Source organism: Terrapene carolina, unplaced genomic scaffold (assembly GCF_002925995.2).
Source record: "Terrapene carolina triunguis isolate 2854851 unplaced genomic scaffold, T_m_triunguis-2.0 Scaffold88, whole genome shotgun sequence".
NCBI classification, from domain to species: Eukaryota; Metazoa; Chordata; order Testudines; family Emydidae; genus Terrapene; species Terrapene triunguis.
Window position 1 is genome coordinate 47,648,623 of NW_020664439.1, and position 18,230 is coordinate 47,666,852.

The following is an 18,230-nucleotide window of genomic DNA, read 5'->3' on the forward strand; positions in this document are numbered from 1 at the left end:
TTAATACATATCCAAGTCCTCCCTGTAGAAAGAAAGATTTTTCTTCTTAAATTGACTCGCCTTTGGGAGGAGCATTTGGTTTAGAGGCAGGAAAAACAAGTTTGCAAACTTCCCTTTGTTTGGCAACCCAACCCTAAAAGGTCCCACAAGGGTCTCTTGTTCCTAGTCACACACCTGCTAAGTGAAATGAACACAGAACAGGTTTGGCATTGCCCAGATCAAGATGCAGTGACTGCATTCCTATCTTCTGATCAGAGGAAGGTGCAGAGGAGCCCAAGACCCTGGATTATAGCTCTGACAAGTGCTTGAAACGATGCCCATTCAGTGAATCATTGGGGTAAACAAGTGTCCATGCTAAGGACTGCAGGAGACGCCACAGAAATAAATGGGAACAAAATCTGAGTGCTCGTCCTGTGATTTTCCACATATTGTATGTTAATTGCTACCAACTGGTGCAAATTGCTGCTTGCCTTTTCTATGCCTGAGGTTGGCTTTCATGCAGCTATGCCATTTGCTGGACACTGACTGTTGAATGTGGCCTGCGTTCCTCATTTATTCCCCTGCAAATGCTGGCCCCTGGAACATACTCTCTAGAAAGGGGGATGATTGGGAAGTCCTATATGTTGTCATCAAAAAAGGACCTAAGTAAATTAATAGAGACAACATAACCTTGATTTTTGTGTGGTGGGAGAGACCGGGGATTTTGTGTTTGCAGAACTTCTCATGTGGGCTTCGGGTTCGGCAGGCCAGGTTTTCCCCTGTAAAATCAAAACTAGATTTGTTTTGGAACTGGGTCCGGCGTTATTCTAACCTTCAAAGATTTCAGGAGTGTGAGGGGGTGTAAGCGGGCGTAGACTCACCCGGCGGCGCCTCCTGCTGGTTGTCCGTGGGAATTAGCTCACCAGCCCTCTGGAGCGCCCTCTGTCAGCCGGTGATCCATTACTGCTGGGCCCCCGTGTCCCTCCTGGACCTCGGTGCCCCTTTCTCTGGGTTGCTGCCCCCCTGGTAATACCCCCACACTCTCAGGTTCTGGGTCTCCCCACCCAGGGGAACCTCCACCCACTAACCCCACCTCGCCTCAGTCTGGGCTACTGCCAGTCACCATCTAGCCCCACTCCCTGGGGCAGACTGCTGAATAAGCCACTCATCACAGGCAAGGGGGTTCGGACCTGCTGCCTTCCTCTACCACCCAGTACCCTTTTAGGCCTTAAGCCAGGCCTTGCAGCCTGGGGAGTTGCCAGCCAGGAGCTCCCCTGCTCCTCTGGCTTTCCTCATCCCTGCTTCACTCCTAGTACCCTTTCTGCTAGGCAGCCAGGCCCTGCTTCCTCTCAGACCAGAGAGAGCCTCTGAGCTCCTGGCTGCCCTGACCTTTATAGGGCCAGCTGGGTCTGTTTGGGGCATGTCCTCCAGCTGAGGCTGTCTCCCAATCAGCCCAGCGTTTCTCTCAGCCCTCTCCCAGGGATGACTTTAAGCTCCTCAGGGCAGGAGCGGGTGTCTACCCTGCTACAGGGGGTGTATGCCCCAGGCAGGCCAGGAAAGGGCTAATGTGGGCCAGAGACGGAGACCAGGGAGCATACCAGGCTGCACCTGGAGGGTAGGCCAGGCTTCAGGATGAGGAAGTGCAGCTGGGGAGGGGCTCGGAGAGGACTGCACACAGAAGGAGTTTTTGAGACTAGAAGGGGGCTGTAGGTAGCGAGCGAGGAACACTGCAGTCACTTTCTGGAACTAGAGAGGGTGGGGTGAGCTGGCACTGGGATCTTCTCTGGAACAGGGAAGTCTGGCAAACGTCCTGGACTGCTACAGAGCAGCCACTGGAGGGGAACAGGCTCTGGTGGGAAGCTCTGACCCAGGGCAGGAACTGGACCTGAGGTTAGATGACCTTTCTGGTCCCTTCCTTATCCAATGATTCCATGACCTCCATGGAGAGAGGCCGGGGAGGCTATTGAGAGGGACGTAATGTCAAGTCCAAGGAGGGCGGAAGTGGGTTTATTGCTGGCGGTTTGGGAGCTTGTTACGGGATTCCAAGGGAAAGTCCTGTGAGTCCAGGCTCCTGAGAGAAGGGTTAACCTCGGCAGGTTTGGGGGGAGAAGACCTGAGAGATGCTGAGTAGGAAAAAGTCCAGGGTGCTGGATGGGGCGGTCTTTGGCTGTTGGTTATAGGATCCCTGGGCTGGAGCCCAGAAGAGTGGTTGTGCCTGGGTTCTCCTACTAGCCAGCGGCAAGATGGCATGAGTCCAGAGAAGGGGACAAGAATGACAGAGACCTGAGAAAAGGGTGTGAGGACAACAGGGTCTGGAGTTGAGGCTGAAGACCTTGTGCTTAGGACTTTTGGACTTTGTGATCGCAGAATGGTGAGAACAAATTGTCACCTGACCAGAGGGCCAAGTTACAGGAAGATAGACCACCGCAGAACCTGACCCACCATCAGCAGGGGGTGCTAGAGAGGTATAGCTGCTACACCAGGTCTGGCCATAAGGAGGTGCTGCAGCTGTGAATCCACTCTTTCACAAGAAGGTTTGGACGATGGTCTTGGCACGTCTTGAGCGGAAGTATTGTCCACAGTGGTTAAATTATAGGACTGAGCTAACCAAGCTTCAGTTCCCAGCTTTTCCACAACACTCCTGGGTGGCCTAGGTCATCTTTCTGTGTTTGAAATGGGGATAACATGTACTCTCCTCAAAGGGAGGGTTATGAGACCTACTAATATTTACAGAGCACTTTGAGATCTTTGGATGAAAGTTGCTACAAATGAGGAAGGTGAGGTTAATGCCATTTACTAATGCAGCTGAATGATATTTTGAAGGCCATAGATATGGAAAAGCATGCAGGGATTAAGCATTCATTTGGTTTTGTCCAGTTGGCGTGCGCTTGCATTTCATTTAGCAGTAATACAAAGGATTTGATCAGACGTTCTGGTTGTTCTGTCTTGCTTGATTTTTAGGCGGCTGAAATGTCTAACAGTGAGCACAACCAAGACTTCCAGACGGTGGAGCAAATGGAAGAGACGGGCGAAAGAAAAGCTGGCGATGGAAAAGGTCCAGAGTCCAACCCAAGTGGACGCAAGGGGTCCCCATCTGTGACTTCTGAGTCTACTCCCTTCCCAAATTCTTACGTCAACCAGCATGCCATGAGGAAATTCTTTGTTACAAGGGTAAGCAAACCCCACCCCTGTTTGCGTCCCTTAGTTAACAGACTGCCCACGGAATGGCTTGGCTCCTGGGTTCTCCTCCTGGATATTCAGTCCCCGAATTGCCAAGAGGATCTGGAGTGATCTACCTTTATGTGGCTAGGAGTCGAGTCAGACCCTCTATGATTTAGGTTCATTGGGAAAAAACCTGCATGTGAGTCTAGTCTCCTACGGGCATGCGTGATTTCCACCTGAAACTCCCACACACTCCCACACACCATAAGCTGTGTTCACTATCTTCCCTGCACATGGGCATGGGGTATAGCTCACACCGGAACTTCCTCAGTGTTTGGAGGGTATAGTCTGGAATTCAATTTGATGTAACCAACTGTGTGACATCCCCAAGGATAACTGAGAAGTAATAGCTTATGAGAGGGCTTTATCCAATCAAAGGCCTTGTCTAATGCAGGACTTTGCCTCAGTTCTATCAGTCAGCGGCCACAACTCTTTGCAGACAAACCCACAATTTGTACCAAGGTAGCTGGTCCCCTGTCTGAACCCTGGGTAACCTGCATCAGTGCAAATTATGGCTTTGCTTTTCTACACTTGAGATTTGCATTGGTGAAGCTCCTTTCGCTAGCCACCGATGGGCTGGAAAGGGAGTAAATTCCCAAAGGCGAGAAGGCCTCCATCGAATTTATTGTATTTGTGGAGGGCCCGTCACCCTTCAGTCTAGGAACCCACTAAGTGGAAAAGTTAGAAAATTATCATTCACTGATGCAGGAGGCACCAACTAAAGCACCTGACAAGCCCTTTCCTTAACGTTAGTAGCTACAAAGTCGGAGTGCGCATACACTCTGCGGAATATATTTCCTCGGCCATCTCCGACCCACTGTTTAGCGCATTTGCTATTAGCCCCTGATCCTAAGCAGCTCCTGGAGGTGCTGACCGCTTTAAGCTCCCACTGGGCTTAATTGAGCCCTTAATTCTTATACCTATTTAATGCAGAGTCTTCCTGGATGGAAAAGTAGCACTCAGGGCTAATAACTTGAGGTATGCTGTGAGTAGGACCATTGTTTCGGTGGCGGAGACCGCTGATCCAAAGCAGTGTCTTACCAAAGGAACAATACTTCATCTCCACTGACTATGTATTTATAAGTTCCCCTCAGATTGCCATCCACGAGCTATCGTACCCGAAAGCCGGAAGGGGAGGGGAGAAATTCTCTCTAAATTTAAACTTAAGAATGTAAATTATATGCAGATGAAAGGAGCTGAAACCATTTGATCGTTTACTATTTAATTAACGGTTCCCTGTTGCCTTTTTATAACTTGCAGTCTATTGTAGGCAGCAGGACTCTAATAAGCAGGCTCTGGGCACCGCATTGTGTTCTGAGACGCAGTTGCCTGTATGACACTGGTTTGGCTCATATAGACACCAAGCTTCCCTGCATGCTGTCAACCCCTTCCCCTCCCCGGCGAGGTCTGAACCAGGCACGGTGCTCCCTGGGGGCACATCTCCCGGAGGGATAGCTCCGTGGTTTGAGCATTGGCCTGCTAAACCCAGGGTTATGAGTTCAATCCTTGAGGGGGCCATTTAAGGAGCTGGAGTAAAAAAGAAAAAAAAACCCTGTCGGGGGATTGGCCCTGCTTTGAGCAGGGGGTTGGACTAGATGACCTCCCTTCCAACCCTGATATCCTATGGAATCCAGGTAGCTCATAGAGCAAGTTGGCTTTTCATGCTGCCATCTTGAGCAGGCGTTTATTTCAGAATAATGCAGATGCTCTAAGCCTCCCTAGAGTGCAGATGGTCTAAGCCTCCCTGGTACTAAGGCCAGGCCTCTGGGCCTGGCGGTTCAGAGCCCTGGCACCTCTGGGCCTGGCGGTTCAGAGTCCCAGCACCTCTGAGCTGACTGCATCGATTATGAATGTAAAAAAATTGCTTGAGCCCTGGCACGTCTTTCATTACAAATTAAGCACTGGCTGAGGCTCATTGAAAGATTCCCATTGACTTCACTGCACTTTAGATCAGATCCTTGGAGCCTGATCCTGGAAAGCGATTTCAGGGGTGAGGGCACCGAGCACCTTTACAGATAATGCGCTTTCAGTAGAAGGACCAGCTGGCTTTGCCAGTCAAACTCAGTTGCATCAGACCCATAGATGCCGTCTTTATGAGTTGCTGGAGGCGTGCTCAACCCCTGCTCCATCCCAGGCCCTGCCCCCACTCCTCCCCCTCCCCCCAGCGCCTTCTGCACGCCGCTGAACAGCTGCTTGCGGTGTACTGGAGGTGCTGGGGGGAGGGAGAGGAGCTGATCGGGAGGGCTGCCGGTGGGTGCTGAGCACCCACCATTTTTTCCCCTGGGTGCTCTATCCCCAGAGCATCCATGGAGTTGGTGCCTACGATCAGACCCCCTGTCCTCTCTGGTCCCCTGTGCTGCTTCCTTTCCAAAGTAACAACAGCCCTGCAGAGGTAGGTGACCAGTGCTGTGAAAAAGCTAAGTTAGGAAAGGTGAAACCATGTGAGACTCTCCTGGTGGTGCGTGATACACAGCTAAGGTTTGCTGATGCTCAGGGACTTTTCAAGTGGACCAGGGCTGGTTTATGGGCTTATATTGAAACCATGTGAAAGTGGCAGTTTCCTGTTCATTTTAAAGAAGAAAAGATGGAACTCGTGTTATGAGTTTCCATTTGCGGCCTCACACGCCCAGTGATGAAATACCAGGTCTCGACCACCTTCCTCCGTTTCTGTTGTGTCCCCATCACAAATATTAAAGACCCATGTAATATAGGCCGGATGTGATCGTGTTTACACCCGTGTAAATGTGAAGTACCTCCACTGAAGTCAATGGAATCACACAGGCAGACGGACACATGCTCCCACAAACGAACGAATCGACTGAAATGTGCGGTACTTCCATAAACCAACGGACGGCCTTTGTATTAACCCGGGAGACCGCCCCAACACCAGCTGCCATCTTGGATTCCCTCCACACGCATCTGGGTGGTTACTTTGGTCGTTTTGAAAGCCCTGTTCTTGTCTGAACAATATTCTGGTTTTTTTTTTCAGAGCAGGAACAATTGTCACCTCATGATGGACCCTCAAACAACTGGACAATAAGGATGCCACAATTAGCTTGTATATATAAGATGAACCCCCACCCCCTGGAAGGCAGACAGAGGGCAGATGACGGAGTCATTTCCAAATAAAAACCATGTTACGAATAGATCCCATAGTTCTGAGGCTTGAGATGTGATACTTTTCTTTGAAGGCGACACCTGTGTGCATTTAGCGTTGCTCCAGTGCCTTGGGTTAGAATAAGAGGAGCGTGTGTGTTTGAGCTGTAATTTCTTTCCATCATGTTTATCTTACTATTCTTTTCTGATATTCTCCCTTTCTAGCCAGGAGCATTTGACCAAGCCATAGAAGATCTAAGAATCCATGTGGTCAAGAATTCGGGGGAAACTGCTCAGAGCTTCTGGCTTTTGTCCGAGTGAGTAGCCATGATGTATGGGGCACTGGCTGAGGCGGTGGCTTTGTTATGGGCTGTCAGAAATAAAGCAACAATGGGAGGGAAGGGGTGTCACGTCGCGACACTAGGTTAAGCTCTCTGGGTCCTGCTTTTAGAAGTGATTGCATAGGTACATCAGCCAGTAGCACGACTTCCTGTTGAAAGGGAAACTGTAGGGAGAGGAATTCCAGACACAGAACAAAGTGGGCCTATGCCTCCAGTGTAGTGCTATAAAGAGCTGTGTGGAGTCTCTTAATATCGATGATCCCTTTGTTAGTGTTTTGTAAATCATGTTGACGGTAAGTGCTGTGTAAGTGTTATTTATTATATTGGCAACAGTGTATGGAGCACTGGACTGGGACTCAGGAGACCTGCATTCAGTTCCTGGCACTGTCATGGGCCTGCTGGGTGACGCTGGGCAAGTAACTGTCCTGCTCTGTGCCTCAGTTTCCCCATCTGTGAAATGGGTCACGTGCTTTGAGATCTGCTGATGAAAAGTGCTAGATAAGAGGTAGGTGGTGGTGGTGTCGTCGTCATCATCATCAGACCAAAGAATAAACAATGTAAATGTAACTGTTAATTCTGGGGTCATCTGGGCCTCTTTTGTCATTTTCTAAGAGCTAGTGCAGGGACTGGGAAACCGAATCATCGCCAGTCTTGCTTTGAAGGGCTCTGTGAGCAGTTTCTTTTAAGGAAAAGAAAAAGGTTGATGCCAGAGCTCGTCTCTTTGCTGAAACTTGGAAATTGCCTTCTCTGTTGTGTTTATTTCTAGTTAACAGGATCCCAGCAGTGGGCAAATGACAACTCCTCAGTCTCACAGATGACACGTCATTCAAGCCCGGGAGTGGATATGTTCTGCAGTTAAGGATCTTTGCAGGTGGCACCCTGGGTTTATCCGAGACGAGAACAGCATTTAATGTGGCTCCTGACATAGTTGAGCCATTTCGAAAGTACAGAGAAAGAGGCTGGTAGGGCCAGGGTTACATAGGTGGATTTGACAGCCATTATGGGCTCCAGAACAGCACCAGACATCACAGCCTCTCCTGCCGAGACACAAACTATTTCCCAAGACTGGTGGTGTCGCCTCCTGGTGCTTTCTAAAAGTCTGCTAGGACTGCCACCCGGGAAAGGAGCAGACAAGACATCATGCCCGACCCTCAGTGGGTGTGAATGGATTCAGCTCCAGGGAACTCGAGGGAGTCACTTCCATTGACACCAGCCAGGGACCAGCTTGGCATCTCCCTGAGGGACATTGGAGTGGCTCACACCCTTGAGAGGCTGTGGACCATAGGACAGTTTATTCACTGTCTCCCACTTGCTGCACGATGTGTAACGTCCTTGAAACACCACTTCAGTGCGGGAGAGGAGGTGGCGTGAGGATTATTGTAACGCACCTGCTGTCGTGACTGGAAATGAGGCTGAGCTCCCCAGCTCCACCCGGCAGCAGTGAGTTTCACTCACCGCTGGCTAGGGCTGGATTGGAACCAGCAACCTGGAGTGGTCCCTTTAGAACAGCACCGCAGCAGGTGGACAGGACAGTGGGGCGGATGGAGGGAAAGAGCAGCTGTTGGGGCTGTACTGGTCTGCCGCTAGATGTTGCCAGTCTCCCAGTTGTCAGCACCTTTCACTTGCCCCAAATGCCTGGAGAACGTTGACAAAAGCTCTCTCACCCTCCTGCCACCTGTCTCCTTCCCCCCTTTAGTGCCCAGGTGAATGTGATGATCATCTATTATTTTTAGTAAGGCAAAACCTAGAGGCCCCAAACCAGGATCAGAGCCCTGTTGTGCTGGGTGCTCCACAGACACACAGTATGTGTCGGTCTCTCCTCCAAAGAGCTTCCAGCCTAAATAGACATGACAAAGAGTGGCTGAAAAGGAGCAGTATTTATCCCCATTTTACAGACCGGAAACTGAGACACAGGACAGGTTGCATAGGGCGGTTACATGGGAATTCTGGACTTGCACTCCTGAGTCCCTTCAGCACGGGACCATCCTTCCCCTTCTCTCCTGTCCCTCCCTCCCTCCCCACACTGTGCAAAAAAAAAAAAAAAAAAAGTTATAGGACAAAATGCCCAAGAATCTGCATCTCAATAGCGGAGACGGACTGGTAGGTAGCAGCCCTGGGGCAACGTTCCACAGTCTAAAACCTCTCGTGTATTGGTAACGATAGTGAAATGGCCTTTTAATGACGGGGTAAATATTGCTGTGGCGGTGTATGTACACGGCCAATGCAGCAGATTGCTTGGCAATCAGTGGTTAGGGGCACGCTTACTTGCACTAATGATGCCATGCTGTGGTCCTGTGACCTGGTTGGCAAGTAGCTAGTCAAGTCTGCCTGTGCTCAGCTGTCGGGAGTTCGGGAACCCATTTCGCAGGGCTGCTGTTTTCTTTGGCCTCTCCAGGAGCTTGTGTATATTTGCTATGTTTTTAAAAGCTCCATTCCTGCGCGGGAGGGTTTGCACAGACCAGCTGTGATGCGAGTTGCTCTTCTCTCTGTGAAGCCGGGCTCGCTGACTCATCCTGTATAATGAGGCTGCTGGGAGGGGCGGCTGCTGTAGTCCAGGTACAGTATTTCATTGCTGATTGTGAAGATGTGTCAGTGAGTTTCTTTTAAGCTACTTCAGCAGTGCTGGGGCTGGCGGGTGTGTGAGATTTAAAGGCACCCCACGTCCATTCCTTCTAAAGACAGGCCGAAATATCCCAGCCCTCGGTGTTTCAATTTCTGCATGCTGGCATTGAAAGCTGCCTACTGCAAATGGATTCCCAGCGTGCATTAAAATGAGTGGCAACCGGGTACCACTAGAACAATTTACCAAAGGTCATGGTGGATCCTCCATCACTGGCAATGTTTAAATTAAGATTGGATGTTTTTCTAAAGGATCTGCAGTAGGAATATTTTGGGGATGTCCTGTGTTACACACGAGGTCTGACTAGATCAGGGGTCGGCAACCTTTCAGAAGTGGTGTGCCGAGTCTTCATTTATTCACTCTAATTTAAGGTTTTGCGTGCCAGTCATACATTTTAACGTTTTTAGAAGGGCTCTTTCTATAAGTCTATAATATGTAACTGAACTATTGTTGTATGTAAAGTAAATAAGGTTTTTAAAATGTTTAAGAAGCTTCATTTAAAATGAAATTAAAATGCAGAGCCCCCCGGACCGGAGGTCAGGCCCCGGGCAGCGTGAGTGCCACTGAAAATCAGCTCGTGTGCTGCCTTCGGCACATGTGCCATAGGTTGCCTACCCCTGGACTAGATGGTCCCTTCTGGCCTTTGAATGTATGAATCTTTTAGGTGGCTGTGGAAATTCCATCCCTAGTTTTATATTTAATCACCTGAATTTCTACAGGGCAGTTTATCCTGATGGGTCAAAGGCACTTTACAAGCATGGGACCTGATCTTGCATAAGGGTTTGCAGGGCTGGGGCCTTAGCGCATCAAAACCAAGCACATGTTCTTTCTAGATTTTGTTTCCAGCTGTCCAAGATGAGACTTTGGGTAAAAATTTCAAGAGTCCAAGTCCCATTTTCAAAAATAATTTGAGCACTTTGGAACCTAAAACCCGCTGCCCTTCAATGAGATTTAGGCTCCTAAATGCCCGTCACTTTTGAAAATGGGACTTAGGTTCCTAAGTCACGTAGGCCCTTTTGAAAAACGTGCCCTACATTTCAGAAAAAAGCCAACAACAAGATCCGAAAACCTTTTTTTTTTCTAGCTGAATCTATTTAAGCCCTAAATCAGACCATTGAAGGATTTGTCCAATGACCCCTGGACTTTGCAGTGTTGTTGTGCCCCTGTACCTCGCCCAGTGCACTAAATGCCCCACTAATGACAACGTGGGTGAAACAAGACAATCCTACGTTCTTGAATGAACTCACACAGGAAAATGATAAAAGACAAAAATCACCACATCACCCGGGGGGAACAGTTTGTGCAACAGATTACTCCATATGTGACCTATCAGTCCTCATCCTCAAAGGAAACCCGCACAACACCTTCAAAAGACAAGCCTGGGAGCTTAAATTCATAACATTGCTAGACACTAAAAATCATGGACTGAACAGAGACACTGGATTTATGGCTCATTACAACAATCTGTAACCCGCTAACCTTCCCTCCCCCTTTTTTTGTCCTATGACAAAAGTTATAAAGTTTGCAGATGATACCAAGCTGGGAGGGGTTGCAACTGCTTTTGAGGATAGATTGAGGATAGCTGGCTAGATCGTCGGGCTCAACGGGTAGTGATCAATGGCTCCATGTCTAGTTGGCAGCCAGTATCAAGCGGAGTGCTCCAGGGGTTGGTCCTGGGGCCGGTTTTGTTCAATATCTTCATTAATGATCTGGAGGATGGTGTGGACTGCACTCTCAGCAAGTTTGCAGATGACACTAAGCTGGGAGGAGTGGTAGATACGCTGGAGGGTAGGGATAAGATACAGAGGGACCTAGACAAATTAGAGGATTGGGGCAAAAGAAACCTGATGAGGTTCAACAAAGACAAGTGCAGAATCCTGCACTTAGGACGGAAGAATCCCATTCACTGTTACAGACTAGGGACCGAATGGCTAGGAAGCAGATCTGCAGAAAAGGACCTAGGGGTTACAGTGGACGAGAAGCTGGATATGAGTCAACAGTGTGCCCTTGTTGCCAAGGAGGCTAACGGCATTTTGGGCTGTATAAGTAGGGGCATTGCCAGCAGATCGAGGGATGTGATCGTTCCCCTCTATTTGACATTGGTGAGGCCTCATCTGGAGTACTGTGTCCAGTTTTGGGCCCCACACTACAAGAAGGATGTGGAAAAATTGGAAAGAGTCCAGCGAAGGGCAACAAAAATGATTAGGGGGCTGGAACACATGACTTATGAGGAGAGGTTGAGGGAACTGGGATTGTTTAGTCTGCAGAAGAGAAGAATGAGGGGGGATTTGATAGCTGCTTTCAACTACCTGAAAGGGGGTTCCAAAGAGGATGGATCTAGACTGTTCTCAGTGGTACCAGATGACAGAACAAGGAGTAATGGTCTCAAGTTGCAGTGGGGGAGGTTTAGATTGGATATTAGGAAAAACTTTTTCACTAAGAGGGTGGTGAAGCACTGGAATGGGAGGTGGTGGTGGAATCTCCTTCCTTAAAAACGAACAGGAAGACTAACAAATTTATTAGAGCATAAGCTTTCGTGGGCTACAACCCACTTCTTCCGAAAGCTTATGCTCTAATAAATTTGTTAGTCTCTAAGGTGCCACAAGTACTCCTGTTCGTTTTTACAGATACAGACTAACACAGCTGCTACTCTGAAACCTCTCCTTCCTTAGAGGTTTTTAAGGTCAGGCTTGACAAAGTCCTGGCTGGGATGATTTAGTTGGGAATTGGTCCTGCTTTGAGCAGGGGGTTGGACTAGATGACCTCCTGAGGTCCCTTCCAACCCTGATATTCTGTGATTCTATGATTAAAATTCAAAATGATCTGGACAAACTGAAGAAATGGTTTGAAGTAAACTGGATGAAATTCAATAAAGACAAATGCAAAGTACTCCAGTTAGGAAGGAACAATCAGTTGCACACACACACAATGGGAAATGACTGCCTAGGAGGGAGTACTGCGGAAAGGGATCTGGGGTCATAGTGGACCACAAGCTAAATATGAGTCAACAGTGTAACACTGTTGCAAAAAAAGCGAACATCATTCTGGGATGTATTAGCAGGCGTGTTGTAAGCAAGACACGAGAAGTAATTCTTCCGCTCTACTGATTAGGCCTCAACTGGAGTATTGTGTCCAGTTCTGGGCGCCACATTTCAGGAAAGATGTGGACAAATTGGAGAAAGTCCAGAGAAGAGCAACCAAAATGATTCAAGGTCTAGAAAACCTGACCTGTGAAGGAAGATTGAAAAAATTGGGTTTGTTTAGTCTGGAAAAGAGAAGACTGAGAGGGGACATGATAACAGTTTTCAAGTACCTAAAAGGTTGATACAAGGAGGAAGGAGAAGAATTGTTCTTCTTAACCTCTGAGGACAGGACAAGAAGCAATGGGCTTAAATTGCAGCAAGGGAGGTTTAGGTTGGACATTAGGAAAAACTTCCTAACTGTCAGGGTGGTTAAGCACTGGAATAAATTGCCTAGGGAGGTTGTGGAATCTTCATCATTGGAGATTTTTAAGAGCAGGTTGGACAAACACCTGTCACGGATGGTCTAGATCATGCAGTGCTTCTCAACCAGGGGTACATGTGTACCCCTGGGGTACGCAGAGGTCTTCCGGGGGTACATCAACTCACCTAGATATTTGCCTAGTTTTACAACAGGCTCCATAAAAAGCACTAACAAAGTCAGTACGAAGTAAAATTTCATTCAGACAATGACTTGTTTGTATGGCTCTATATACTACTATACACTGAAATGTAAGTACAATATGTATATTTCAATTGATTTATTTTATAATTATGTGGTAAAAATAAGGAAGTCAGCAATTTTCAGTAACAGTGTGCTGTGACACTTGTATTTTTATGTCACATTTTGTAAGCAACAAATGACTTGCATCTGAAGAAGTGAGGTTCTTACCCACGAAAGCTTATGCTCCCAATACTTCTGTTAGTCTTAAAGGTGCCACAGGACCCTCTGTTGCATTTTGTAAGCAAGTCGTTTTGAGGTGAAGTGAAACCTTGGGGGGGAGGCGGAGGGTACAGAAGACAAATCAGACTCCTGAAAGGGTTGCAGTTATCTGGAAAGGTTGAGAGCCACTGTGCTAAACAATCTCTTCCACCTTGTATTTTGCCATGACACTCTGAGTACCTTTTCCAGACCAGAAGCTGTGGGTAAACTTGAACGCTTGTCTCTCTCACCAACAGAAACTGGTCCAATACACTATCTGAGCTCACCCACCTGGCCTTTCTTATGACCTGGAACTTTGTCCTGTCAAGTCTGTTGAGCTGCTGTAGTTTGGAGCCCGTTGAGAGCCAGCTCAGCCTTTGGAGTTTGGTTCCTGATCCCAATTCTGTAGCCTGCAGTATATTTTCGGGGGCTATCCAATATCAGCCACTGGCTTTTTATTTCTGACATGGCACTGGGTCTGTTCAGCCCCGACCCATGATGGGGGTGTGTTATCCCTCTCCTTCTTGCCCACTGCTGCCAGGCTTGCAAAAGGGGGTCACACCCTCCCGTTTCTGAGGCTGAGTGATACTCCTCTCACCCCAATGTCCTCCAAGCACGGAGGTTCGTAGGCTCGGCCGAACTGCTGCGCTGTCGCTTTCTCTAGGGCGTTGTCCTGCCCTCCCTTTCATTTTGTGACAGAGTTCTGTTACCAATCTGCCTGAGGCGTCGGGTGATCAGGCCGAGGCCGCAGGATCGTTTGGGGAGGAGATGACAAAAACATGCCAAGTGTCTAAGTTTTAAAGCTTTATTAATAAAATAATAAAATAACAGAGGAGAGTGCTGGGGGGCTGGGGTTCCCCCCCCCCACATCACGCAGAGGAAGGAAGGAAGTGTTAGTGCCCCAAGCCCAGGGCCGGCTCTGGCTTTCTGGCCGCCCCAAGCGCAAAAAAACCCCGCGGCGGCCAGAACAGCAAAGCAAAAAAACAACCTGTGGCGCGGCCGGAGCCAGGGTGCAGGGGGACTCCCTGCCCTGCAGATGTGCCCCGGCTAGCGGGGGGGAGGGAGCGGGGGCAGAGAGAGAAGGGGGGCGGCCAGGGCTTCAGCGGGGCGCTGCCACGCGGCCCCTCCCGCCGTGCCCCCTGCCGGGAGGGCTCCGCACCGCTCCGGTCGGCGGGGAGGGAAGGACGAGGACTGCCCTGCCGGGCTTGCTGCAGGGCGCTCCCGTCCTCCACGCCACTGCCCCCTGCAGGGCAGCCGGAGCGGAACAACAACAACAACAAAAGCGGCCGTGCCGCCCTAGGATTGGGCGGATGCCGCCTCCTACAAGCTGCCGCCCCGAGCACCAGCTTGCTCGGCTGGTGCCTGGAGCCGGCCCTGCCCAAGCCCTAACCCACTTTCATACTCACACCCGCACTACCCGAGGCTGGCCAAGCCTGGGTGTAACGTAAGAAGAAGAAGAGGGGGAGGGGTGGGCGGGAGTTTTGTCCTGGGCCCAGGTCGTCCGGGGTCCGCTGTGATCTCCGAGGTGCTCCAGCTCTCAGGAGGGTTTCAAGTCCTGGGTTCCTTTGGGGGTGTTCCGTTCAGGGACCTCTGCTCCTGCTGCTTTTTGTACCAGTCAAAGCCAGCCTTCTGTGGTTTCCGCAACTTTTCCCAAAACACACCGACTAGACTTTGTTGTCCTCTTTGTTGTCCTCTGTGCTGGCCTTCGCTTGTCTCGCTCGTTATGGGCTGCCTCTGCAGGTCTGTCCAGCTGCATCTTCCCTTCTCATGGCTGGTAGCTGGATTCCAGGCCCCCGTCTTTCTCGGCAGGCAGCCAAGTGTCGGCTGTGAGCTGCGGCCTTGGGCTGGAGTCAGTGCCTTATCTTCTGACTGAGCAAGATGGAGTGTCGAGTTAACCCGTTCTCTGCTTTCTTCCTCCTTCCCCCTCTGCAGCCTGCAAAGGAATCTTCCATTCCACACTCAAACCTTTAACCCTTCCCCAAAATGCCTTGCAATGCTTGCAACAGCGTTAGCAATATACAATGCTAATCTGCCTCCCCAGGGGATCTACGGGAGGGAGGGGGCTGTTGAGTTGTGACAATTTAGCTCCAAATGTTTCTTATGCCCAAGCCATGGTGGTGATGATTAATGGGTCTCTTCTCTTAGCCCTATGACCCCAGATTCGGCTGTGCACTCCCACCCAGACGCTTTCGCTTTCCTGCATCCCTCTGCGATATCCCTGCAGTCTCACGAGCCAGCTGTCTGCATTACCCTCCATGCATCCAACCACCCCTCGCCTCCTCTTTTTTGCACCCTACAACTGGTAAGAGAGAGCGAGGGGGAGCTGTTTTGTTGCTGCTTAGTTCCGTAGTACAAGAATTGTGTTCTGCGTTTTGACCTTGTTTAGGTGTATATGTTTAGGCATGCACCCAGGGGAGGGCAATCAGTATCTCACAGATACTCTTCATCCTGGAGGAATGTTAGAGGAACTGACCCCTAGATCTGATGCTTTTGCCCACCTGATCCACTCTCAAATCCGGCCCATCATTAATTAGAGAAGCACCACAAAGTGGCACTCCTAGGAACAAATCCGTGGCTGCAGGCAGGTAGTGTGGATAGTGGCTAAACAACAAAACAGCGGCCTCAGGCTTGGTCCCAGTCATACTTGGGCTGCAGAGGAATCGCTGTTCGCTGTGGTAATGTTCAGGTTCCTGTTCCTCTGCAGTCTGCAGCTGCTAGAGGATGATTCGACCACAATCATGAGCAGGCCTGACGTTCTAGCCAGTAGCAGACAGCAGTGACGTTCACACACATTTGTGGGCAGACTGTGTCAGTTAGGGGCTGGCCTACGGAGGGCTGACGGGGAGACACACTCCCCATAACCACACACGTTCGCTGTCCTCCACACAAAAAAGGCAGCAAGTAACTTGCAAACCTCTCTGTCCCTCCGCCCCCACCGCTCTTCTTCGTGTTTCAGAGAGAGCCTCTTGCTTTTTTCCATCCATGAAATCCAGCCGTCAGATCCATGTGCTGTGCTTCCCATCTCCCTCTCCTGTCACTGTAGCGGGCAGGCGGTTTGCCAGGGAGTGGGTCACCTGTGCCCATTGTGCCTAACTAGACAGCTGTGCCGCACCTCCCTTCCCCTCCCCCAGCCCACCACGCTTACTGGTCCTGTGCCCAGAAAGCGCTGTCGGTCATGAGGAGTTGCTGACAGCGCCTGGGTGAAACGCTCCTAGTTCCCTGCTATCCGGAGCACCGGAGTTAAGCTGTGCCGAGGCTCTGGATTCCCAACCTGCCCACGATGGGCTCGCCACCTGTCCCTACCTTACTCCTGCACCGACTCCGTTTTGCTCAGGCCGCAAAGTGTGCACAGAATAGCTCCCGGGCTGCCGCAGCTGCATCGTGCGCGATGTCTGCTCTTGGCCTGTCCCTTCTTGCAGCAGCCACGGGCGGGGTGGCTGCTGGATCTGACACGGGGGGGATGCACCCCAGTGCGGGGAGGCACTGCCGCATGGCATAGAGCTGGCATAGCACCTTGACATCACCCCCTCGCTGCCCCTGGGCTATCCTTCTCTGTCTGGGACGTGGCCCAAGGCTGCTGCGCTCCAGCAAACTCTGCCAGGCAATGTGGGCCTGGTGGGGGCAGTTGCAGAATGATGCTACGGTCCCTCCTCACCCCCTTCAGCTCGGCAGGGCCCAGCGCTGGCCTGGCAGAGGTGCTGGCCTGAGCTTGCTAAGTGCAGTCCACGAGGTGGCCTTATTATACCAGTCAGTATCCCCCTCCCCCGCCCCCTTCCCTTAACTACTGTGGAAATCGCAAACGCTTCTGACCCGTCAGCAGAGACCATCTCAGGGAACCGGGCAGGTGCAAATGGAGCTCTGCTCCGGCGCCCGTGTCCCTGTGTTAGAGGCATTCACTGAGGGCAGCGGCCGCCTTTCCTTTGACGGCCGGGGGAGTTGGACTGGCCCTTTCCAGGCCTCCGGAGTGTGCGTTTGGATAACTGAGCAGCGTCTCTGTAATCGAGCTATAGCCATCCCCATCTACAACTCCTCAGAGTCTGCATCCGGGTGTTAGCGCTGTCCTTTGCCCCCAAGAGTCAGCGTCTCTTTGTGCCTGTAAGAACCCTGTATCTGGGGGGGGGCACATGAATCCCCAGGTTTTCTCAGCTCCTAATCCTGCCCTGTGGGTGACTGACCTCTCTTTGGGGGTTCCTGGCACCTCACCACCTCACCCCCACACTTGAGTCCTCCACCTCTGTCACCTCCCCTGTGGCCATTCCCAGCTCTCCTAGCCCAGGGACCAACACACTGGCCTGCTGGTGCCCCGGTGTCAGACGTGATGTTAACGTCTGTTGGCTGGGCCGTGACAGCATCCAGGGAATACCTCCTGTGGCCAGAATGAATATATAGTGGGTGTGTGGCTCTGATAACAATTAAATGCATCATTTTTCTATGAGCTCCCTATGATGGAAACGTGTGCACTGAGCTAATGGCTACCCTGGTCTTTATTACATGGTTTCCCAGGGCAGATGAGCATGTAGAGAGATTATATACAATAGCGACCTAGATGCTCATTTTCTAAGCCCAGAAGGGACCGTTGTGATTATCTAGTCTGACCTCCTGTGTAACATAGGCTAGAGAACTTCACCCACTTGTGGTGGAGCTAGAGTGTCTATTTTGGACAGACACCTAATTTTGATTTAACAATTCCAACTGATGGAGAATTCAACACATCCCTAGGTAAGTTGTGCCCATAGTTAATTACCCACAGGGTTAAAAATCAATCGCTGTCTGTCTATTTTATCTAATCTTAATCTTGTCTATCTACATCTCATTTCCCGTTTGAATTTGTCTAACTTTAGCTTCTAACCACTGCAGTTCTGCCTTTGTCTGCTAGGCCATGGAGCCTTTCAAACCTCCGGTCCCGTCTCCCGCTAGAGGTATTTATAGACTGGGATCAAGTCACCTCATATCCTTCTCTTCAGGAAGCTAAAGAGATTGAGCTCCTTAAGTGTCTCACTGAAAGGCCTCAAGGCAAATGATGTGTTCTA

At 50.2% G+C, this 18,230-nt stretch overlaps 1 protein-coding gene across 1 annotated transcript in view; it reads left to right on the plus strand.

The window, feature by feature from the left end:
• The first annotated feature begins 2,227 nt into the window (after window positions 1–2,227).
• The window catches only part of TPRG1 (tumor protein p63 regulated 1), a 56,795-nt gene continuing 40,792 nt past the window's right edge, over window positions 2,228–18,230 (plus strand). The window contains 5 exon segments of the mRNA XM_024202399.2: window positions 2,228–2,345; window positions 2,348–2,445; window positions 2,448–2,489; window positions 2,941–3,150; window positions 6,523–6,614. Coding sequence (XP_024058167.2) covers window positions 2,228–2,345; window positions 2,348–2,445; window positions 2,448–2,489; window positions 2,941–3,150; window positions 6,523–6,614 — 560 coding nt within the window.